Source organism: Cynocephalus volans, chromosome 7 (assembly GCF_027409185.1).
Source record: "Cynocephalus volans isolate mCynVol1 chromosome 7, mCynVol1.pri, whole genome shotgun sequence".
Lineage (NCBI taxonomy): Eukaryota > Metazoa > Chordata > Mammalia > Dermoptera > Cynocephalidae > Cynocephalus > Cynocephalus volans.
The window spans coordinates 151,135,060-151,159,513 of NC_084466.1; the positions used below are offsets into that span (position 1 = coordinate 151,135,060).

Consider the following 24,454-nt stretch of genomic DNA (forward strand, 5'->3'; position numbering starts at 1 on the left):
ACACACACACACACCCACCCACCCCCACACACCCCCACACCCCCACACACCCACCCACACACACACACCCACACATACACCCACACCCACACCCACACCCACACACCCCTACTCCATACACACTTTCTGTGTCTGAACCTTTTAAAGTCAGTTGCAGACACCATTGCTACCTCACATCTAAGCTATTCATGTATCTCCTCCCACACAACCACTCCCCCAATTCAACATTTATATAGTACTATTATCTAATATACAGTCCATATCCAAATTTCAATTATTCACAAATGTCCTTTATAAAAGCTGGCTCCCACCTCCCACCCATAGGATCCAGTCCACGATCACACTTTTACATTTAGCTGTTATATCTCTTTAGCCTCCTTTAATCTGGAACCATCTCTATACTCTTTTCTCTCTTTTGTGATAATGACATTTCAAAGCAATGTCAAATGTCCCATGTTCTGGGTCTGTCTGGTTGTTTCCTAATGCCAAAGACTTTTTCATTAGCAAACTCCCCTGTGTACACACACACCCACACATAATCACAGAACTTGAAACTGGCATTTAATCCGTTTCCTAAAACCTATACATTGGGAGATTTTACAGGTTTAAAAAAAAAACAGAAAACCCTGAAGAAGTCGTAAACTCTGAACTCTCTGGAAAATTTAGAAAAGAAACCACCCAGATTATGTGGTAGCTCTGGGCCATGTTCCCACGTGCCCAGATAGCAGCCGCCCCTCCAGACCCTCCACTCTGCGTGACCCAACAGAGGCCACCTAGCTCACTCCTGTGATTCACATAGCCCCAGTGAGGACCCGAGTTTGGGACCCTCCCAGCAGCCTAGGACCCCAGGAGACAGAGTGTCCACAGCCACCAGAGAATCTTACCTCTTTGGGGACCCAAGGGATTCCTGGTGCAGCTTCAAGCTCCACCACAGATGAATCCACATCAGCCCAAGGAGGCAGTTCTGTCCCCTGCCCCCCCTCCCCCGAGTATGGGGCTGAGGAAGGGTGTCTTGGGTCATCCGAAATGCCCCCGAGGACATCTGGGCACCTGTCTGACTCCTTTCAGAATAACTCAGATGTTTAAAGTGCCATCGGAAGTGGCATGCTTGGAATGTGGTGATCCACCTCAGGGGACCTGGCCAACTTCTACCCACAGAGGGTCACCCGCCAAACAAGAAAAAATAAACTCAGATATCCAGGACTCAATGTCACTAAAACACTCCTCCGCTTGACCTTTACTCCTAGAAGATTCAATGCTATATTAAACTCCTAACCCTAAACGCAACACCCAAGTCTATGTCCAAAAACTCAAAAACCATGCAACAAATGCAGCCCCCCTAAATCATCAGAATTAAAGGAAACACTCTGTAAACCCATCGTTCTCCACCCAGAGAGCTGAATTCCCAGGAGAATCAAACCCAGCTCTGGCTCAGAGAAGAGACGTCTTTTCTGCTCATCTCTGCAGCGTCCTTCCAGGTTTACGAGGTTGCTTTGGCTTCTAAAGAGTTCGTTAAACCCAAATGTGAATGATGCAATACATATTTTGAATTAGGTTGTACGAGACATGCAAGGGCTTGATCTGGCACAGGAGCACGTCCAAATTGCTTGCTTCCTTCAGACATTTTAAATTGGATTCCACCCAACCAAGTAGAAGGTGAAGGACTCACTTTCTGGGAAGCCAAGTACTCCATGCCTCTGGCCAGCTGGTAGGTGCACGACACCAAGTCCTTAAAGGTCATCTGCTCCTCGGGAACGCGGTTAATGTCATAGGAGTACTCCATCCCGGGCGGCCTCCGGGCTCGGAGGTACTCTCGGAGGTTGCCTTTCGAGGCGTACTCAACTATGACATAGAGTGGCCCTGTTGACAAATAAGAGACACTCCCTGAGGCACAAAACCCAGGATCTGCCACTGCGTAACTCGGTAAAGGATTTTCAGTTATTACAACCCAATGCATCAGTTTGTTATTGTTTTAAAGTTTTAACATACAGAAACACATACACAAAATTAGAACACTGGCACTCCAGTCTCTCCAAAATGATTACCAAAAGGCTTTAAGAAATAAAGACAGAACTGAAGGGCCCTTGTCTACCATGCCCATTCTCTCAGTGTGCCCTCCTGGAAAGCAACGGCATCATAAATGTGCCCCCAACGACACCCTTCCAGTTCACTTTAACTATTCTGCATATATATATATCAATAAAAACGTATTGTTTTTAATCACATGATGGATAATAGAGTTTTGCAAGATTTCCCCCTCCGCATTACCCTTGTGGCGCCCAGCTAGGTTGATAAAAGTACATCTAGATCATTTCTATCACATAAATACACCACACTTTATCTATCCATTCCCCAGTACTCATGAGCATTTAAGTTGCTTCCAGGTTTCGGCCATAACAAACAGTGGGCAATGAAGATTCCTGCATGTTTCCTTACACACAACACGTGCAACAAATAACGATATATCCTGCCCGTTGCCTGTCTGGTAATGACACTGTATCAGCATGCAGCCTGGTCCATTCTTGTCTAGGGCTGCTTTCTCATGATAGGGGCAGAGATTTCGGAGTTGTGACAAAGACCACAAGGCCCACAGAAGTCTAAAATATCTACAATCACCGTGTACAGAAAAAATATAGACCTAAGAGGAATCGCTAAGTCACAGATAGGAATTTTCAAATTTATTATTTTGTAATTGATTTATTAATTGATTCCCAAAGTGCCATAAATGTTCCATAAAAGAAGCCGGCCCGGGTCCCTCTCCCCTAAGAAAGACAGCGGTTCTGTGATACCACTTTCTCCTCTTCTAAGCAATTCTTGGGAGCTCAGCCCTCTGCTGCCCACAGCAAAACGTGGATTCCTCAATCCACATTTTAAAGGAAGAACTCAAAACCAGAACACAGGGTCTTATTTTGAGAAATCTCCTTGGCACTTACAAAACAAAACCATAAGGAGACTTTCTTTTCCAAAACACCCTACAGGTTACAGCCTAGAAACAGCAGGACCCTATAAGTCCTCCAATCTGAAGTCACCCTATACCTTCCCCCAGTCCCGCAGCTGTGGGCACAGAGCCCCCCTTGTGTTCGTGGCCAGGAACATCTTCCTAAGGGTATTTTAAAGAGAACTTTAAACGTGCACTTGAGCTGTCCTAGGAGCAGGATCCAAAGCCACCTGTTTCTAAAATGATTCTAACATTAATCCATGAAGTATTTATCAAAAGCATTTTTCTTCCTACGCACCATCCTGTGTACAGGCTCCAAGAAGGTTTATGATGTTTTTGTGTCTTCCAATCATCTTCATCATCTCCATCTCTGACACCAGATCAGAAAGGTCCTTTTCTGTGGCGTCATCTACAAACATCAGGTACATCACAAATGTGTTAGTTTCCTCTAGCTCATCGGCTGCCACTGTTAACTGTGAAAAACTTAGTTGAAACAGCATGAAGTTGCACTTTAGAATCAGATAAGACCTTCCAAATTATCTCCCTCATCTTATCAGTGAAGGGACACAGGCCCAGACAGGGAACTGCCCCACTCTGTGTTAATGGGGTCAACAGTCAGGACCAGGGTACAGGCCTCTGACACTTGGGCCAATTCTTCTCCAGCAAACCTCACCAACATGAGAGTGTTTTCCTCTCTCATGAAATAATCCCATCCTCTGCCATGTCTAAGGTGCCTGGAAAAACCACATCAAACTTCATGGTGCCTGAAAGCAAGTCTGAGGACAACCAGAGAGGAGAACACAGGCAGAAACCCTTCAAATCACTACATACTTTCTCCCAACCAAGCATGCCTAACCTGACCCCTAGCAACCCTTAGAGCATTCACAGCTGGCTTCAAGGGGCACCCCGTAACTCCCTAGAACGCGTGTGTGCACGTGCATGGGCATTTTGAACAGGCAAAGGTCCCTGCTTTCTATGGGATTCTCAAAGGGAGCCGTGATTCCCATATAAACCTCTGCTCTGTAATTTCAGGTAAAAATGGCACAGGTCATACATACACAGGCTCACAAGACTCCGCCCGCCATGTGCACCCCTTCAAGCTAATTCAATATGGAAAAATCCGGGCTTATGGAAAAAAAAAAAAAAAGAAATAGGGCACAAATAGAAACCATGTTGAGAGAAGCTTTTTAGCTTCATAAAAGGAAGAGCAATACTATTGACCGTGTGTGCAAAACCTACACTGCATGCAGGAGGGGGGCACATCTGTGGACACACGGTTGAGGACATTCCCCTCTCTCCAGGCTCCTGGCCATCCACTGGATGTGAAAAAGGACACTCCATGAGGGTGCTGAGGCTAATGTCCTTCTACATGTCATAAAAGGGTAGACTGCCAGCCTTGGCGTAACAAGACAAACAGAACTCCCAGACCTCCACTGCTGCAATATCCCATGTAACTCTGAGACCCACTAGCAAAATCAGAAGTTGTGCCAAAAGAGACGTGAAGCCTGGGCCCTCCCCACACCTGACCCTGGCACGTGATCGGTGGTGCCAAGACACCTGGGGTGAGAAAGCACAGTTCTCCGCCCTGGCAGAAAACCCCATGGTGGGGAGCATCTCAAAACACCCTGGTTTTCCTTGGGAGTCATTCGGGTGAATAGCTAAAAAACAAAATGAACATCTTTTTGACTGTTTCCAGCCTCCTACACTTCCCCTTAGGGAGGGATGTGATGACTGTCCCATGACAACCAAAGAAAAAAAGAAAAAGCCTAACTCTGGAGCGCCCCCAATGTGCCAGGCGCCCCACACCGCCAGGGCAGACCTCTGTGCCTGGAAACGTGGGAAACAGGCAGTGGGGACCTCCTTCCTGAGATCCCTACAACAGGATTTATAACGCGACCGTTCCCTGTAACTCTTCTCATAAAAGAATACTGCAGGAGGAACAAGTTAATGGTTAAAAGTTCCTAAGCTCCTCGGACTCAGGCATGAAGCAGGGTTGGAAGGTTTATGCAGAAATGTTCAGACTCCCACAGATGGGACACGGCGTTTCCAGCGCAGGGTCCTTGTTCCCATGTCCCAGGAGGCTCCAATCCAGTCAGTGACTCTCCCAGACATGGAGTCACTTCTACTCTGTTTCTTGCGCAAAAGAGATGTTCTCCCTAAGCATCCCTGCTCCCTCCCAAAATACCAATTTGCCTTTATTTGTAGTTCAGGTTTGGGTCCCAAATTCAGCATACCCACCCCCATCTACTCCATCAATTACAGGTGAGTGGATGCTTTCGAAGCACTTAAAAATAGAGAGGGAATGAAGAATCATGGTCATGTATAAGGAGTCAAAGAATCACTCAATCTAGAAGGCTACACCTTTCTAACAAAACTGTGTTTTTTAAAAATAAGTACACACAGCTCAAGATAAATAGTCTGTCCAAGATACTGATTTATGCTGAAAACATCTCAACCCCACAGGTCAACTATGTGCTCTCTGACCCGCTGCCATGATAGAGTTCACATGCCACAAAAGGAACATTCTTGATAAGACTCTCCACCCTGCCCCCACCCCCGCCTCCCTACTCACCTTTCAACATCTTCACTGCCACGGTGACTGCCTCCTTGGGCTTGTCCTTGTCGATTCCCACAGCTTCTGCCATGACCACTTGTCCAAAGCAACCTTCCCCCAGGGGCTTGCCCAGCGTTAGCCTAGATGTGTAAATAGGGGATTAGCACGCAGCATCTGGTGAAGGGGCGTAGCGAGGGGAATTCCAGAACTAAATATAAAAATCTTTCAACAGCATGCAAAAGCATGGAGTATTTATCATATGGAACTAATGAGACGCAGAGTACACACGCGCTGGAGTATTTTCTTAGTGACGTTTTAGAGAATGTCAATTACTGGTGGAACAGCTATTAAATTTCACGTTTTAGTCTCAATTTATTTTCTTTATGGAAGATATCCTTGCTAGTGAGGTGGTCAGCTTTCCTAAGTGCCGACAACGAGGAGCTTTTGATCTTGAGCCAATTAAATATTTGTAATTTAGAATGTCATAGAAAAACGTTAAGGCTGTTCTTATTTTTTCTGTCCCTTTAAAGTGGTGGCTTTAGAATCACTATTTCTCAAATACCAGTGGATTTTATGGTCACATTCCTTGCCAAGTTACAGGATATGAATCTTAAATGCATTTCAAGGAATCTCTAATTTTTCACTAAAGGAAAAAGAAAATTCTAGAAATTGGAAATTTTTTTTTCGACATAAGTTTAGAAATCCTTGTCATTACCTGAAATTAACAATAAAGAAAATCCTAAGTAAACGCCACAAATTAAATTGCTAAGCTTAGAAGCTCTATCACATCACACAAAGAGGCATACAAGGACACTTCAAAAAGTTTGTGGGAACACAGAACTAATAGATAACATAAATCTTTCCAAGAATTTTCTGAAATACCTTCATATATTGTCCTTGGGAATTCCAGAAACCAAGAGAATGGAGAGGTCTTTGGAATATTTACTGGTTTTTTTACTCAAGCATAGCACAGCAAAGTACTGGCTGCCATTAGGAAATAGTACTTACAGTAAATACACAATGGTTTGCAAAAGTTCAGCGAAAAGACTGAGGGCAGCATATGCTGTGCTGAGGTCATTCCCCTTCTACCCAGAACTAAAATTAAATTTAACATCTTGGCAGAAAATAAACATTTGCATTGGAAAAATAGCAAATTTATGTCCCACTGCCCTACTACTACAAGCATAACAATCATTTCTTTGTATAACTTCTGCTCCGATCTAATAAACTGCTTCTAAATGGCCTTCATTCATTGGAAATCTGCTCCACCTACGTTTGTGCTAAACACTGTTTTGAAATGCATCACACTCAGATTTTCCACACTCCAGGTACCCCCGGGTGAGAGCTAACAGTTCGGCACATACAGACTCCCACTGTTGACTGTGGTGTCACAGGTGGCAAAACTATGGACTGAAGCAGAAAGCTGCAATTTCTTAAAATATAATCACAACTCCCCAACTCAGTCATATATACATAGGAATGCGCACATGAACTGACCTACTTGTATAATCGCTCACAAACTAGGGAGCCCGGCAGGTCTCACAAGAAACACCCCCTTCTCTCTCTTCATTCTGCAGGTAAAGAAACCATTCTTCGTGTTTTCTCTAGTGCCTCTCCAGTAAGTGTCCAATAAAAAAAATAAAGTAAATGTCTTGAATGAATGAATAAATGATCTCTTCACTACAGTACACAAATCAACTGGAAATTCCTTCCATTAACACTAACTGAATGATACCCATACAATTATTTGGTTCTAGCTTATGATACCAGTTAGTATCTCTCCACTGGCTGCTGGGAAACAAAAATGATGTGAAGTTGTGCGAATCGAAATCACAAGTGGCACATAAGCTATCTCTCCTTTCCAAAAAGAGCTCACCATATCCAGTCTCCGGAAAAGCTTATCTTTGTGTTTCCAAATTTGTGTGTATATATATACAAGAAATGTATATTAAACACTTCTCTAACATAATCTCAGGGGAGATAATGCAAATGTTGAGACAAATGGAGTAGCTCTTTGTAAGCAAGTCAAGAGTGCATTCCAGTTGGCCTGATGCAGAAATACAGTCAGCATTTCTACCTTCTATTACTCTCAAGCTGTTTGCACTCTACTGACTACAAGACGTACCCCAGAAGTGAGCTGATGGCTGCATTTCATTTCAAAAGGTGGGTCTGGGAGTTGGTCCCTGCCTAGAGGACGGTGGGTTGGTAGCCCAAGATCTGCCCCACTGACTTTATGCCTAGCACAACCATCTTGCTGAGGTTTGCAGTTTGGAGCTTGCAGGTTACCAATACATGAAGGCAAATGAATTGTGCTCAGTCCTGAGAGGTCTATACCCTCATTTTATAGGAATGAAGTTCAGAGAACCAGGTGACTCACCCAAGGTTGCCCAGACCCTGGCTGCAAGAGCCAGGATTCACATCCAGCCTAACAGAACCCAAAGTACAGGGCCTTCAAGCCGGACCAAGAGGTACACGGCTTCCAAAACGATGCCTTCTACAAAAGCCAGGTGGCCACATATTGACTGAACATCTGATGGGAATACCTCCATATCAACCAATTTAAGGAAAATATTATAGACCACAGAAATGAGATGTCAGGTACCATATTTGAAGCTTTTCAGTCCAATATTACATTAGTAACTGCTAAAAACAGCAACACTGACTAAAGATCCTTAAAGGCAATTTATATTCTGCATTTAATTTCTCCAAAGAAATGAACTACAGAACAGTCATGTTCTAGTAACCAGAAGTTGGAATTTTAGATCTGTTTTATAAATTGAGTAATTCTACTTTCATTCCATTTGACTGGGTTTGAATTATCTAGAAATTTTTAAAAATTATAATCAGAGACCATCCCGTTTGGGGACCTGCCAGGATTTAAGTGGCTCTGCTTGAAAGGAGCTATTTAAAAAATCCATTCTTTTCTTTCCAGGAGCTGATTATTTAAAAATACAGTCTGACTGCTGTTGACATTGTCAGACCAAGACCTTTGCAGTTAAAGGTCATGAAAAGAAAATGTCAATCTCATATCCCCATTTATAGCTAAGCCTCCATTTGGGGATATACCCAGCAGAAGGACTCACTTATCTCTTGGAAACTCCCACTTTGGATCCTCTGGCAGTTCATACTCAGAGACCCCTGCCAACATGGGGGTGTCTGCTGTCGAGGAGAGGCGCGTTGTTATCCTCACCAGGGGAGTGTTGGAGTTCATCGATGAGCTGGACTCGGCAGAAACCTGGATACAAAATACAAAGACGCAGATGTAATCCTGGCTCCCCCTGGGAAGGCTGGAAGTTAGCCGGAGCCCAGCCAGAACATCGATTCTTAGAAAGGAAGGTGATGGGGCTGGCGAAGTCATGAACCAAAATGAATAATCACTGGATTCCAATTCCACTGTCCTCCCATCAATGCAGCACTAGCTTTCATCCAAATGACATATTCCTAAGATCAGCTTTTCAAACAAAATTTTTATGTATGTCTTCTTTCTCTCCTAATTCCCCAAGACAGTCACTTGAGGACGTGTAGACAGACCTCACTGGCTTCATCATTGCCTTTTTGCCTGTACCTGTACTGGAGCCCCGGATAACCAATCTCCTCTTTGACCTGCTCAGATCAACGTCTTGCTTATGAAATCTCACGGAAACTTTTAGAAAATCCACTCTTCCATATTTCCTCTGTCTTTTGAGATGCAAAGGAAGGAGCCCTGGGATTTGAATGTGAAAGACATTCCAGTAGCTCCAAGTCCCTTTATTCAAGACAGCCCAAGACCCAGGCAGTGGGGGCCATTCTGTTTCTCCCCAGTCCTGCTGGACACTTGCTGCTGACCAGGCCATTCAGTGAACAGGGCTGCCTCTTGTCAACTTCAGTTTCAGAAACCAGCACAATGAACACATGGGACGAAGAGTCAAGGTAAAGAAAAATCTACCTTCCTTCATGATCACAGAGGAGAGAGAGCTCCTCTCCTACCTGGCAGCATGCAGGGCTTCACTGAGTTATTTTCCCATTTATCCTGACTCCTTGCTGTCTGTGTCTGATAAAATGATGATTTCTTCAATATATCAGCTTCCCCTGGCCAATTTCTGTGAAGGAAAACTCACGTAGAGCCCATGTGAAGGGCACTTCTGAGGATTACTCCACAATCTTGCTCTGATCATGGGCTGCTTGAACACTGCCTTATTCTAAACCACAAACAAGACTTTGGCCCAAGAGAGGGGGCCCATGAGATTAAGCATGCCCTGTCCAAGCAGCCCACCAGCCCAGCCAGGGTTGTCTCCTGCATGACTGCCCAGGTCAAACACCTTTTAAATGGAGCTGGCAAAGACCAAGTCCAGATGAACACATTTAGTTGGGATGAACCTTCACAAGGTGGACCTTAGACGCTTCTCACAAGGAATCAGAGGACATGGACTCCCCAGGAATGTCCTATTCAGAAAGCTTTTATTCTCCCCTTCATAAACCCAGACTGCCCTTAATGCAGGTTGGAAACTCAAGAATAGATTGGGGGAAAAAATCATTTTAGGAATAGGAAGTTATTTTCAATATTAAAATCAAGAAGTAGGCCATTTTAAACACGGAGTTTCTATTATCTTTGAAAATATATTTGAGTGTATTTCTGAGCCATCTGAGCAGTCTTTTGGCAGGGGAGAGTTATTCCTACATTTTATTATGCAGATAGTATGAGCAAAGTTTATTTGTTGTGACACAATAACATCTTTTTTAAAAAAGAAGGAACTGAAGAATCAATTTTGCTGCTGAGAGCCTCACACCCAAGTGTCCAAGTTACACAGGCAAGTGGCAGAAGCCAGCAGGAAAAGATGACAAGGTAAATGTATGACCTCCTCTGGAATCCACTCATGCTCCCCCAGTGTCACGGACTAGGCAGGAACCCCACCCTGGACAAAACAGACAACTTCAGCGCCCCGTCCGCAGAGTCCATATGGTGTCTAACCTCACTGTAGTGAGCTGACTTTGTCTACAGGACACATCAGAAACCAGGAACTTTCAGAGAACATCAGGATTTGCAGTTTCCACTGACCACACAGAAGGGGCTCAGAAAGATTCAGGGACAGACTCGGCCAACAATGTTTCCCCAAATCTTTCCATCTACCTAACTCATCTGCTTTGGGGCCATGTGCTATGGATATGAGACGAGGCTGGTGTTTTCAAAGAAGAAAATGGTCTTCCGAAAAGTTCTTCCAAATGAAAAAGCAAAAATCAGAGCTCATTGCAGCTCACTGATGGGCAAAAAGCTCCAGACGAATTAGTAAAAGTCAACCTAGCAATGAGACAATACAGGCCCCAAATGGCTGAGGTCCAGCAGATTCTGCAGCCGGGACACTCTCTGCACAGCCAGCAGTGTAAGCCCCCATCACTGGATATCAGAGTTCACAGGATTCCACTATCAGGGGGACATAGAAGGCTGCTATTAATAAAGGAGGGGGAACCGGATGGGAAATCAGGAGGTGGGGGGGTACAGTTCTGAATGGCATTAACACCCAGCAGGCAGAGGCTGGTCTGAGCTTCTGTGCCTTGACCCACAGATCACTGCACTCATCAGCGAGGCTTACAGAATAGGATGTGGGGAAGGCAGCCTTCCCACAGTGAGGTGTGACAACACAGGCATTTTTTAAAGTTTCTAAGAGACTTAGCAGTGATCACCTTTGGGGAGAGAGATTAGGGGTTGAGAGAGGGGGTAGAAAATGTTTTATTTCAGAACTTTCTAGACCATTTGGATTTTATTACCATGCACATGTATTTCTTTCACGTTTTAGAAGTACTTTCTCTAACAAAAATATTTTTTGGAATAATAAGAATCTGAACTGAAGCATGAAAGAGGGAAAAGCGATGGGGGGCATATGCTTGAAACATACCGACTTCTCAAATGTGTTAGAAATTGCAAGATCGTTACTTTCGTCTTTCTTTTTGCTACCAGCCTGGGTTTTGTGGCCTCTCTGCATCTTTCAATGTGGGTACTGCAGTGACTATCCACAGCTGAGCAGGGGGCCTTACTCTGTTAATTGTGTATGATGGAGACCCTGCGTCGGGCAGGCCACATCCAACCAACCGCATCCACGTGAGGCTGTGGGGTCAGCTTCCCGGGGTCCAGGCCCCAGTTCCAACACTAGCTAACTGTGTGAGCTTCGGGAAGTCACTCAACCTTCCTCAGCCCAAGTTTCCTCATCCGTTACCCAGAGGACAGGAACAGTTCCAATGTAGGGACGGCATGGGGGGAAAAGCGGTAACGTGCTTAGCGCTGAGCCTGGCACTCAGTGACAACTCAGTTCACATTTGCTACCAACGCTACAGTTTCTTTTCCCAGTGCCTTTAGAATCATTTGCTGCCCCAGATCCAAGGGCATACATGATGGCACTTCTCTCTGGATAGCTTGCAGCATTTGGAGTTCTGTGTGTAAGATACTGTCAAATGGTGTGGGGCGAGGAAGAAAAGCTAGAGATGTCAAGGGCTGACTGCAGAACAAGACACGTCTTAACAGAAAGGACTGATTTGGAAGACGAGGCCTCCCCTCACAGCCAGCACTGGCCAGGACTCCAGCAAGCTAGAAAGAACGAAGCCAGGAGCCAGGGGACAGTCCTAGGGCAAGAGGAAAGCTGGAAGGTAAGGAAGTCCGCAAGACAAATATGGCCTGGGGGCTGCTTCAGAAGAGAAACACTTAACATCCAGTCTGAAGCTGACTCCGTGCTAACCTGTGACCCGAAAGGAATCTGCACTCACAAAACCCAGGCAGAAGTTCAAAGGTAAACATACTTTCCCCAAACAGTGGCTCAACACAATTTTAAAGTGAAAGCTTTCAAAGTGAAAAACCTACAAAAAATCAAAATAAAATAGAAAATCTTTATAAACTTTGTGGTTGTCGTTATAGATAAAATAAAAAATTGTGTTTACACAAAGGGTTCCTTATGGGAATTTTATTCAGGTGAAGTGTAGAGATTCAGATTAAATGCACAATCTGGAAAATACTTTTGTAAAAACTCGAAAGGGAAAAAAAAGGCTTTAAAAAAAATGCCCAGAGTATAAGAAACTGAAGGAAGTGCTTTTTACAAGGGTATAGGGAAAATACAGCCAAAAAGTCAAGTTAAGAAACAAGGGGAACAGAGTCAAACAGGATATCTGTGGTTATGCACCTGGGCCCCGGCCCGAGGCAAAGGGCGGATAGTTCCCAGAAATAGACAAGTCAGTTAAAGTTTCAAGAGTGCCCCTCAGCTGTTTCAAGGACTCCCACTTGACCGAAGTTCACCCCTGGCTTGATTTAAACTAACCAATTACCTTGCTTCTCGCTTCTGTGCCCGCGCTTTTTGCTATAAAAAGGACCCAGGAGCTCTACTCGGCGCGCCAGTCTTTCGAAAGACTGAGTCGCCCGGGTACCTGTGTGTTCAATAAACCTCTTGTTTTTGCATCCGAAGCCGTGGTCTCGCTGTTCCTTGGGAGGGTCTCCCTGAACTGACTGACTACCCACTGCGGGAGTCTTTCATTTGGGGGCTCGTCCGGGATCGGAGACCCCCACCCAGGGACCACCGACCCACCAACGGGAGGTAAGCTGGCCAGCAGTCGTTCTGTGTCTCGTTTCTGTGTCTCGTCTCTGTGTCTGACTCAGTGATTTCGACTGTCTTTTCTGAGCGCGCGCATTTTGGTTTCAGTTTGTTCCGGGTTAGTCGCTCTGGGAGCGAAGTGCGGGTAGCGAACAGACGTGTTCGGGGGCTCGCCACCCGGCAATCCTGGGAGACGTCCCAGGATCAGGGGAGGACCAGGGACGCCTGGTGGACCCCTTGGCAGAGGATTATTGTGTTTTGGTCTCACCGCGTCTCGGGAGGCGCGCTCTGCCATCGGACTCTTTCTTCTATTTCTACGGCACTCGGTCTCGTCGCCGTTTCTGGTTTCTTTTTGTCTTAGTTGTGATAGGTCTTTGCGTCGTCGTTCCCCTATTGGAAATTTTCGAGATGGGGCAAAGTGCCCTTACGCCCCTCTCCCTTACTCTAGATCATTGGAAAGATGTCAAAGCCAGGGCTCACAATCTGTCCATGGAGATCAAAAAAGGAAAATGGCAGACTTTCTGTTCGTCTGAGTGGCCCACATTCGGCGTAGGTTGGCCGCCAGAGGGAACCTTTGATCTTACTGTCATTTTTGCAGTTAAAAAGATTGTTTTTCAGGAGACCGGAGGACACCCGGACCAGGTTGCCTATGTCGTGGTATGGCAAGACCTCGCCCAGAATCCCCCTCCCTGGGTGCCACCCTCCAGCAAAGTCGCTGTTGTTTCGGGATCAGAAAATACTCAAAGGCCACCTACAAGGAAGCCTTCCGCCCCTCCCCAACCCCCCGTCCTCCCGACACCAGATGACCTATTTTCTCTCTCTGAAACCCCACCTTACCCGGCGGCTCCGCTGCCCCCTCTGGCCCCTCAGGGAAACAGATCGGCACCAGGCCGAGCGCCCGGTGATCCTAGCCCTGAGGGACCGGCTGCGGGGACTAGGAGCCGCCAACCTCGCAGTCCGAGAGACGGCTCCGGTCCTGACTCCACCGTAGCTTTGCCCCTCCGAGCCATAGGGCCCCCAGCTGAGCCTAATGGCTTGGTCCCTCTACAGTATTGGCCTTTTTCCTCAGCAGATCTTTACAATTGGAAGTCTAACCACCCGTCTTTTTCTGAAAAACCAGCAGGACTCACGGGACTTCTTGAGTCCCTTATGTTCTCTCACCAGCCCACTTGGGACGATTGCCAACAGCTACTCCAGATCCTCTTCACCACTGAAGAGCGAGAAAGGATTCTTCTGGAGGCCCGCAAGAACGTTCTCGGGGACAACGGGGCCCCTACACAACTCGAGAACCTCATTAATGAGGCCTTCCCCCTCAATCGACCTCAATGGGATTACAACACGGCCGAAGGTAGGGAGCGTCTTCTGGTCTACCGCCGGACTCTAGTGGCAGGTCTCAAAGGGGCAGCCCGGCGCCCCACCAATTTGGCTAAGGTAAGAGAGGTCTTGCAGGGACCAGTAGAACCCCCCTCGGTTTTCTTGGAACGCCTAATGGAGGCATATAGGAGATACACTCCGTTTGACCCCTCTTCTGAGGGACAGCAGGCGGCAGTTGCCATGGCCTTTATCGGCCAGTCAGCCCCAGATATCAAGAAAAAGTTACAAAGGCTAGAGGGGCTCCAAGACTTTTCCTTACAAGACTTAGTAAAGGAGGCAGAAAAGGTGTACCACAAGAGAGAAACAGAAGAAGAAAGACAGGAAAGAGAAAAAAAAGAGACAGAAGAGAGAGAGAGGCGGCGTGATAAACGCCAAGAAAAAAATTTAACTAGGATTTTGGCCGCAGTGGTAGGTGAAAGAGGGTCTAGAGATAGGCAGACAGGGAACCTGAGCAACCGGGCAAAGAAAACACCTAGGGATGGAAGACCCCCTCTAGACAAAGACCAATGCGCGTACTGTAAAGAGAAGGGTCACTGGGCAAGAGAATGTCCCCGGAAAAAGAACATCAGAGAAGCCAAGGTTCTATCCCTAGATGACTAGGGGAGTCGGGGTTCGGACCCCCTCCCCGAACCTAGGGTAACACTGACTGTGGAGGGGACCCCCATCGAGTTTCTGGTCGATACCGGGGCTGAACATTCGGTGTTGACCCAACCCATGGGGAAGGTAGGGTCCAGGCGGACAGTCGTAGTAGGAGCAACCGGCAGCAAAGTCTACCCCTGGACCACACAAAGACTTTTAAAGGTTGGACATAAACAAGTGACCCATTCCTTTTTGGTCATACCTGAGTGCCCTGCTCCTCTGTTGGGCCGGGACATTCTGACCAAACTAAAGGCCCAAATCCAGTTTTCTACAGAGGGCCCACAAGTAACATGGGGAGATCACTCTACCATGTGCTTGGTCCTAAACCTAGAAGAAGAATACCGGCTGTATGAAAAGCCGGCCTCTCCCTCCATCGACCCATCCTGGCTCCAACTTTTTCCCACCGTATGGGCAGAAAAGACAGGTATGGGACTGGCCAATAACGTCCCACCAGTAGTAGTAGAGCTGAAATCGGGTGCCTCACCGGTGGCCGTCCGACAGTATCCAATGACTAAAGAAGCCCGGGAAGGCATCAGACCCCACATCCAAAGGTTCTTAGACCTAGGGGTCTTAGTGCCCTGCCAGTCGCCCTGGAACACCCCTCTGCTACCAGTAAAAAAGCCAGGGACCAATGACTATCGGCCAGTCCAAGACTTGAGAGAAATTAACAAAAGGGTGCAAGACATTCATCCCTCAGTCCCAAACCCATACAGCCTCCTGAGTTCCCTTCCGCCTAGTCACACTTGGTACTCAGTCTTGGATCTCAAGGATGCCTTTTTTTGCCTCAAACTACACCCCAACAGCCAGCCACTGTTCGCGTTCGAGTGGAGAGACCCAGAAAAAGGTAACGCTGGTCAGCTGACCTGGACACGGCTGCCACAGGGGTTCAAGAACTCACCCACTCTCTTCGACGAGGCCCTCCACCGGGATTTAACTCCTTTTAGGGCTCTCAACCCCCAGGTCATATTACTCCAATATGTGGACGACCTCCTAGTGGCAGCTCCCACATATGAAGGCTGCAAAAGAGGGACACAAAAGCTCTTGCAGGAACTGAGTAAGTTGGGGTACCGGGTATCAGCTAAAAAGGCCCAGTTATGCCAGAAAGAGGTCACCTATTTGGGGTACCTGCTCAAGGAGGGAAAAAGATGGCTGACCCCGGCCCGGAAAGCTACAGTTATGAAGATCCCTACTCCCACAACCCCCAGGCAGGTCCGCGAATTTCTGGGTACTGCCGGATTCTGCAGGCTCTGGATTCCTGGGTTTGCTTCCCTGGCTGCACCCTTGTACCCCCTGACAAGGGAAAACATTCCTTTTACCTGGACTGAGGAGCATCAAAAGGCTTTTGACCACATAAAAAAAAGCCTTGCTGTCTGCCCCCGCCTTGGCTCTCCCAGACCTCACCAAACCATTTACTCTATACGTAGATGAAAGAGCCGGTGTAGCCCGAGGAGTGCTTACTCAGACCCTAGGACCATGGCGACGGCCAGTAGCTTATCTATCAAAAAAACTGGATCCAGTGGCCAGTGGGTGGCCAACCTGCCTAAAAGCGGTTGCTGCAGTGGCACTCCTCCTCAAAGACGCTGATAAGTTAACCTTGGGGCAAAATGTGACTGTGATTGCTTCCCACAGCCTCGAAAGTATTGTGCGGCAGCCCCCCAATCGGTGGATGACCAATGCCAGAATGACTCATTACCAGAGTTTGCTGCTAAACGAAAGGATATCTTTCGCGCCCCCTGCTGTCCTGAACCCAGCTACCCTACTACCAGTCGAGTCAGAATCCACCCCAGTACACCAATGCTCAGAAATCCTTGCTGAAGAAGCTGGGACTCGACGGGACCTGAAGGACCAGCCATTGCCCGGAGTGCCTGCCTGGTATACAGACGGTAGCAGCTTCATTGTGGAAGGTAAGCGGAGAGCAGGGGCCGCCATCGTAGATGGCAAACGGACGGTATGGGCAAGCAGCCTGCCAGAAGGGACATCAGCCCAGAAGGCCGAGCTAATCGCCTTGACGCAGGCATTACGCCTAGCCGAAGGAAAAAACATCAACATCTACACGGACAGCAGGTCGCCATTATCCACTGCCCGGGCCACCAGAGAGGAAATAACCCTGTGGCGGCCGGGAACCGGAGGGCCGACGAGGCTGCAAAACAAGCCGCCCTGTCGGTCAGGGTGCTAGCAGAAACTATAAAGCTTCAAGAGCCAATCGAGCCTGCTCAAGCTAGGACCAAGCCAAGAGAGCTCACTCCTGACCAGGGAAAAGAATTCATTCAGCGGTTACATCAGCTAACACACTTAGGACCAGAAAAGCTCCTTCAACTAACGAGCCGCACCAGCCTCTCCATCCCGAATCTCCGGTCCACCGTTCAAGAAGTCGCCAATCGGTGTCCGGCTTGTGCCATGACTAATGCGACTACCACCTACCGAGAGACCGGAAAAAGACAACGGGGAGATCGACCCGGCGTATACTGGGAAGTAGACTTTACAGAGGTAAAGCCTGGCCGGTATGGGAACAGGTATCTGCTAGTATTTGTAGATACTTTCTCTGGATGGGTAGAAGCTTTCCCTACCAAAACTGAAACGGCCCTGACTGTATGTAAAAAGATACTAGAAGAAATCCTGCCCCGTTTCGGGATCCCTAAGGTGATCGGGTCAGATAATGGCCCAGCCTTTGTTGCTCAGGTAAGCCAGGGACTGGCCACACAACTGGGAATAAATTGGAAATTACATTGTGCGTATAGGCCCCAGAGCTCAGGTCAAGTAGAGAGAATGAATAGAACCATCAAAGAGACCTTAACTAAATTGGCCTTAGAGACCGGTGGAAAAGACTGGGTGGCCCTCCTTCCCTTAGCGCTGTTCAGAGCCAGGAATACCCCTGGCCAGCTTGGTCTGACCCCTTATGAAATCCTCCACGGGGGACCCCCCCCCATACTTGAGTTGGGAGGAACACTGGGTCCCGATGATAACTTTCTTCCTGTCTTATTTACTCACTTAAAGGCTTTAGAAGTTGTAAAAACCCAGATCTGGGACCAGATCAAGGAGGTATACGAGCCAGGTGCCGTGGCCATCCCTCATCCGTTCCAGGTCGGAGACCAAGTGCTGGTCAGACGCCATCGACCCAGCAACCTTGAGCCTCGGTGGAAAGGCCCGTATCTGGTATTGCTGACCACCCCGACCGCAGTAAAAGTTGATGGCATTGCAGCCTGGGTACATGCTTCTCACCTCAAGCCTGCGCCACCCTCCGTACCAGATGAATCCTGGGAGCTGGAGAGGACTGATAATCCTCTTAAGTTGCGCATTCGGCGGCGGCGGAGCAAGCCTACCAAGTAATAACCCTAACCAGCCCAACACCCTCACCTGGCAGGTACTGTCCCAAACTGGAAAGGTTGTCTGGTTCAAGACAGAAGTCCACCCCCTTTGGACTTGGTGGCCCTCCCTTACCCCTGATATATGTGCCCTGGCGGCGGGTCTCGAGGCTTGGGATATTCCAGAAATTGATGCACCGGCCTCTAAAAGAGTCAGGCCTCCTGACTCAAACTATGAAAATGCTTATAACCAGATCAAATAACTCCCCTTGGTTGACCACCCTACTGTCAACCATCGCCGGGCCCCTATTACTCCTCCTTCTGTTGTTCACCCTTGGGCCCTACGTCATCAATAGACTAGTCCAATTCATCAATGATAGGGTAAGTGCAGTTAAGATTCTGGTCCTTAGGCAAAAATACCAAACCTTAAATGGCGAAGATAACTTTTAATTCCGCTCTAAGATTAGAGCGATCCACAAGAGAAATGGGGGAATGAAGGAAGTGCTTTTTACAAGGGTATAGGGAAAATACAGCCAAAAAGTCAAGTTAAGAAACAAGGGGAACAGAGTCAAACAGGATATCTGTGGTTATGCACCTGGGCCCCGGCCCGAGGCAAAGGGCGGATAGTTCCCAGAAATAGACAAGTCAGTTAAAGTTTCAAGAGTGCCCCTCAGCTGTTTCAAGGACTCCCACTTGACCGAAGTTCACCCCTGGCTTGATTTAAACTAACCAATTACCTTGCTTCTCGCTTCTGTACCCGCGCTTTTTGCTATAAAAAGGACCCAGGAGCTCTACTCGGCGCGCCAGTCTTTCGAAAGACTGAGTCGCCCGGGTACCTGTGTGTTCAATAAACCTCTTGTTTTTGCATCCGAAGCCGTGGTCTCGCTGTTCCTTGGGAGGGTCTCCCTGAACTGACTGACTACCCACTGCGGGAGTCTTTCAAAACTACAGGATTGGATCACTGTGTCTACTGTGCTATATCTTAATTTTACCTCCATACATTTTTACTATGCTTTTAAAATCCCCTCCGGGACTGTAAATACAACTGGCTTTCTCTTTACTCCCGTTTACTTTGAGAGCAAGCCTGAACCGAGGGCTCGGCGTGACCCTGGCAGCGTTTCCTCCGTGGGACACCACATCTCCCTCAAATCACGCCCTCCAGCTAATTCCCACGGCCCACCTTCAAAATCCAGCTACTTCTCCAGTGCTATAAGACTATCACCTTTTTTTTCCTTTTGCACAAAAACATCATCTCCCTATAGATATTCTTCAATTCCTACCTATAAATTTTCATCCTGGAGTTTCCTTTCACTAATTTTAACATAGCCCATTGTTCATGATGAGTTACTTATAACCAATAAACACCAACACTCCAGTAAACTGTTTTCCCACTCCCAAATCCTGGTAGGCATTTTTTTGTTTTAACATGTATTTTCAGTCTCAAATTCACTTCCTTGCTTTCTGGAATCTCTTTACCATGTGCCATAAATAAAGCTTTTAACTGAATGTGCTTTTCGTATATTTCCACAGTACATATGGGAGATTAAGTGAGGAAGTGTTTTTTTTCTTTTCTTTTTAAAAGGGCCACCAAGAAATAGTGTTATCTCTTTACTCTAGAATAAATTTAACAACTAGAGGGGACTTCACAGAGAACAGAGCAGGCCCAAGCAAGACATTAGGGAAGGAGAGATTAATATCTGGTGTTTAAAGAAACCCTCTCTCAGCTTGTGGTCCAAGGGTGTTTGTCAGTCCTTAGGAATAAACACTAAATAGTAACAAAATATGTTATTAAAATAAAATAAACACCAGGCCCCGGAGTTAACATGCTGCTGCTACAAGCCCTGCCCATACCACTTCAAGCCGGGGGAGCTGAAATGAAGATACAAGGGGTTTCTGAAGTTGGATTTTTTTTCCCCTCCATAACAAAATGTAGGTAATTAGGCGAAGTAGCTTACCAGACACTTTTCTCCCTTACCAAGTCTCCACCTCCCCCACCTCTCCCCGGGACTGTGAGTAATGATGCGCCAGTCCCGGACGAGCTGGTTCTACTCAGAAGACGCACCAGCCAAATCCAGGTCAGACCCTGGTCCAAGCGTCCTGTCTCTCGGAGGCTGAGAGAAAAGGAAGGTGCATGGAGGCTGAGGCGCCCACCCCAGGGGTCCCATTCAGTCACTCAGGACCATTCTAATTACCCAAATGCTTCTGGACCCCAGGAGGTTTCATCAGACTACTTGATTATTCCGAGATCACGCTGCTGAGATGCCAGGTAGTAAAGAATCTTCTAGAAGTAGACCTGCCCTTCACGGAACTCAGTATGTCTAAGGACTATTAATACGCAGCCCTGAGAAGTGGCTCCGGGCTCACATGCTGCTCCTCCTTTCATCTTCATCATATTCGTCATGTTCCCAGGAACATGCCATTTATCTCAAAGTTCCTGTTACAAAAGATGACCTTCATCGCCCTTGATTTTTCTCTGGTTTTCAGTCTACCTGGAGCAGCAGGTGAAAGGGAGAAACAGCAGTCTGAGAACACACCGCGAGCCGTGGATGGCAGCCGCAGAGCATGTGAACTGTACAGGAGACAGTGTGATCTGCACAGAGCCGACCATGAGATGGTTACATCTCCACCCTGCTCTGTGGAAGCTTCTGGCTCCAGAGGAAGAAGCTGCTGTCCTCACTGAAAAACCAATTCAGCAAACCCAGCAACAGTGCCTGCCTCCAGAACAACGCTCGGTTGCCTTCATGCTCATTCCCACCCCCACTGCCCAACTGATTTGTGGAAAACACAGACAGTGAAGCCCTCCCTTTGATGCATGGATATGCAAAGCCTGCTTCACCACGGCCACCAGCTGTCCAGCAGATCTGTGCAAGAACCAAGCTCACAAAGACACTCCTCTCTGGATTGCTCTTGCTGGTCCTGTTTAACACACCGAGAGCCAAAGGAGTAGGAGCAGGTGAGCACGTGCGTGGACGGTGTCCAAGCCCTGACACTGAATGTGGGATGGGCCCCCCCCCCAAGGAAACAGGGAGATGCCACCTGCCACCACCTCCCCCCACCAAAAAGCTGCTCCTCTTTCCTCAAGTATCAAAGTGCATAAAAAGCCTCAAAAAATTTATAGTTACTGGGAAATGATCACAAGAAATTTCTTTGGTACGGGAAAAAAACATTTTTGTCTCCAAAAAAACACATAAACTGTTATGTCTGTCTTACACCAGTAAGTCCACTGCTGGTTAGTAAATGCCAAAAAGGAAAAGTTCAGAAAAAGATCAAAAAAGCAACTTTTCTTGTTCTAAAAAGAGCCCAATAATGGAGGGAGGGAGTGGGTAAGATGTTGTGTGTGTGTGTGCTAGGGGAGGGGTGAGGGGCCGGGTCACCGTGACGCTACTGAGTGCTACCTGTGTCACAGAGGAGGTTGGGCCAATGCAGAACGAGAAGTGGCCTCGTAAATGCCTAGCAGCAACCCGTCTTTGAGATATCTGATTGATTACAGGTTCACCTCTCACCAGATACAGGCATTCTTGGCATCCCTGTGGTATTCACTCTGTCATCAACATATCTACGGGCCTTTCTGGGCTTTTCATTACAGTGACAATCCAATAACTCTCTTTTATCCAGATACCCGAAAGGCATCTCCTCCTCCACCAAAGGGCCCATGTGTACTGTGAAACATTCTTTAAGAACTAATAACACATCCCATTTTCACATATGTAAATAGCCAAGGTGTGTCAACAGTCCCCCAAATAGATTCAACTTCCAGAGATTTATTTTTCCAGGGAAGCTGGTATTTGCACACTTTCCTCATCATCTCTCATACTCCCTGACTGTACTGAAACACAGGCAATTACTTTTCAGATAAAGGTTCTTAAATAATCTTGGAGCCACTGGCGAATATGACAGCCCGTGTCTTACATGGAAACTGGTTTAGACCAAGCATGTAGTAAATTATGACGAATAAAAAGGAGGAGGGAAGAAAAAGAGGAATGTTCCCTAAGTTTCCCTTGGTTATACAGGGAATATGAGAAAAATGACCAGCTTGGGTGGAGATGGTCAATGAAGAAAATCCAGTTGGCCAGAGAGAAAGGGTTGAGTCAAAGAGATTTTAAGGGCATCTTCCTCTTTTAAGTATAAAAAAAAAGCATTGTAACAGGTGCAGAAAAAAGATGGCAAATTACAGGTTTCCTTCTGAAGGTAGCATTTTTCCCTATTAGGATAAAAATAACAGCGATGGGAACACTACTCCCTTTTTTCAACTCCCTAAGCCAGATCCTGGAGATTACGGCTCTAAGAATGGCCCGCCGGTACCTGATGAGGGAGGGTGGCAGAGGGGTGGCTACCTGGAGGTCACAGCACTATCTGTCTTAGGACTGGACTCTCAGGCAACTGGCTCCATCATCGCTTTCCTGGCCCCAAAAATGACAGTGGTGTCACTCAAAATAACACCAGTATTCCTGGTAGCAGAAGTGACCCAATGGGCCCCCTTTTTTCCTTGCTCTTAGCACAATTTGGTCATTTGCCTGTACTTGACACACATTCTGAATTCCACCCTCAGCCTCCATGAAGAAAGACCTGCTTGAAACATGGCTTCAAAGAAGCTAACAAGGACCCATTCAGCTCAGAGTTTGGAGCTGGATTAAGAACAGCCAGCCAGATCCATGCCAAAACCACTGCTGACCAACTCGTTCCTAATCCTTCCCAATGCCTGCTCCAGAAAATGCCACCACTACCTGAAGTCCCAGGAGAGGCAGGGCTGGCATTAACCCAGAGTTTCTCAAAGTACATTTTAGAATCACCTGGGGACTAGTTTAAATGCAGGTCCCTGGTCTCATCCAAGGTCTACTGAAGAATAATCTCTGGGGCTAAGACTAAGCAATCTGCAATTTTAACAAGCGCCTCATAAATTCCACTAAAATGCACACTGAAATAGACCCTGTGAGTTAGTCTCACTTGCAATTAAGCGCGCATGCGCGCACACACAACACACACCCGTATCGGAATCAAGTTCCAAATACTTTTGTAAACACTTGCATTCACATCTGCCTTCTTACATCTTCGGGAACAGGCAGAAAAGATCTGAAGCACTTCCTGTCCCACCCGCCTTTCAGAGCTTTGGTTTACGGAAGAGATGAAGGCTCTATCTTGCCCCATCTCCTCCAAAGCAAAAGTAAGCCAATCAGCAGGCACATGAAGCAGAAAGTTAACTGCCACCAAAGACCAAGTTTGAGGTTAAAAACAATCAGTTGCCTGTTCCAGATAAAAATCACTCTACCACCAAATCCATGGCCACACATGAACTACTAAAAATAACATATATGCATAAAATTCTATTTTAAGAACCACAGGAGTTAAGCCAAAATTCAGTTTAGAAAGACATCATGGACCAGTTTAAATCAAGCAGTAGTTCAGACGCACCCCCAGAGGGGTCATTTTCTGATTCTGACTTAAAAAAATAAATCAAGAAAAACAGAATCTCTTTCCTCCTAGTAGCACAAGCCCCATCCAAATATTCATGCCTGTCTCAAAAAAAAGCACAAGATCATAGGAGACAAAAGTGTGAAGAGACCACTGTACTTGAGTCTCAAACACACACACAGGGAATTGCTTGTAGAGTTATTTCCAACCCTGCTGACCGGCTTTCTGATTCCCACACTATTGTCCTTTCTTGCCCTTGGTACTAGACTCCAGTGATCCCAGTGATGTACCAGAACGTGACTCTCAAAGCTCCAAACACTAATTGGACGACCACCAAGCAGCACGTCAGAAACACACATTAAAGCTCACAGAAGTAGATGGTTTCAAAGCAGAGGACAAGACCCAAGAACTGGCTGGGTCATGGGGGATAGTAAATTTCTTTAAACTCTTTATCTACTTTCTGTTACCTGTCTCCGCAGGGGGATGCGCTTGGTCAGCTTGTGCACAGCTGGCTGGCTGCTGAAGTCGGGCTTCTTGGTTGTGGTCTTCATTCGGCACAAGATGACTGTCACCACCATACAGGCGATTAAGAAGACCCCTATGCAGTAAATGGCTATCTCCAGGTAGTCTGGGGAAGCTGTAATCTCCTTTTCTCTTACAGGAGCTAGATTGCAGATCACAGTGGTGGGGG

The 24,454-nt window shown here is 46.9% G+C and overlaps 1 protein-coding gene across 3 annotated transcripts in view; it reads right to left on the reverse strand.

Moving 5' to 3' along the window:
- Window positions 1–24,454, reverse strand: part of FGFR2 (fibroblast growth factor receptor 2) — a 100,652-nt gene that overhangs the window by 11,259 nt on the left and 64,939 nt on the right. For 2 of the 3 annotated variants that reach the window (XM_063101871.1, XM_063101870.1), the window contains 5 exons: window positions 24,231–24,427; window positions 8,576–8,727; window positions 5,511–5,632; window positions 3,237–3,347; window positions 1,670–1,860 (listed from right to left, as the gene is read on the reverse strand). In XM_063101871.1, the coding sequence (XP_062957941.1) occupies window positions 1,670–1,860; window positions 3,237–3,347; window positions 5,511–5,632; window positions 8,576–8,727; window positions 24,231–24,427 (773 nt within the window). The remainder of the gene's footprint in view (window positions 1–1,669; window positions 1,861–3,236; window positions 3,348–5,510; window positions 5,633–8,575; window positions 8,728–24,230; window positions 24,428–24,454) is intronic. The other variant, XM_063101872.1, reaches the window with a different exon arrangement.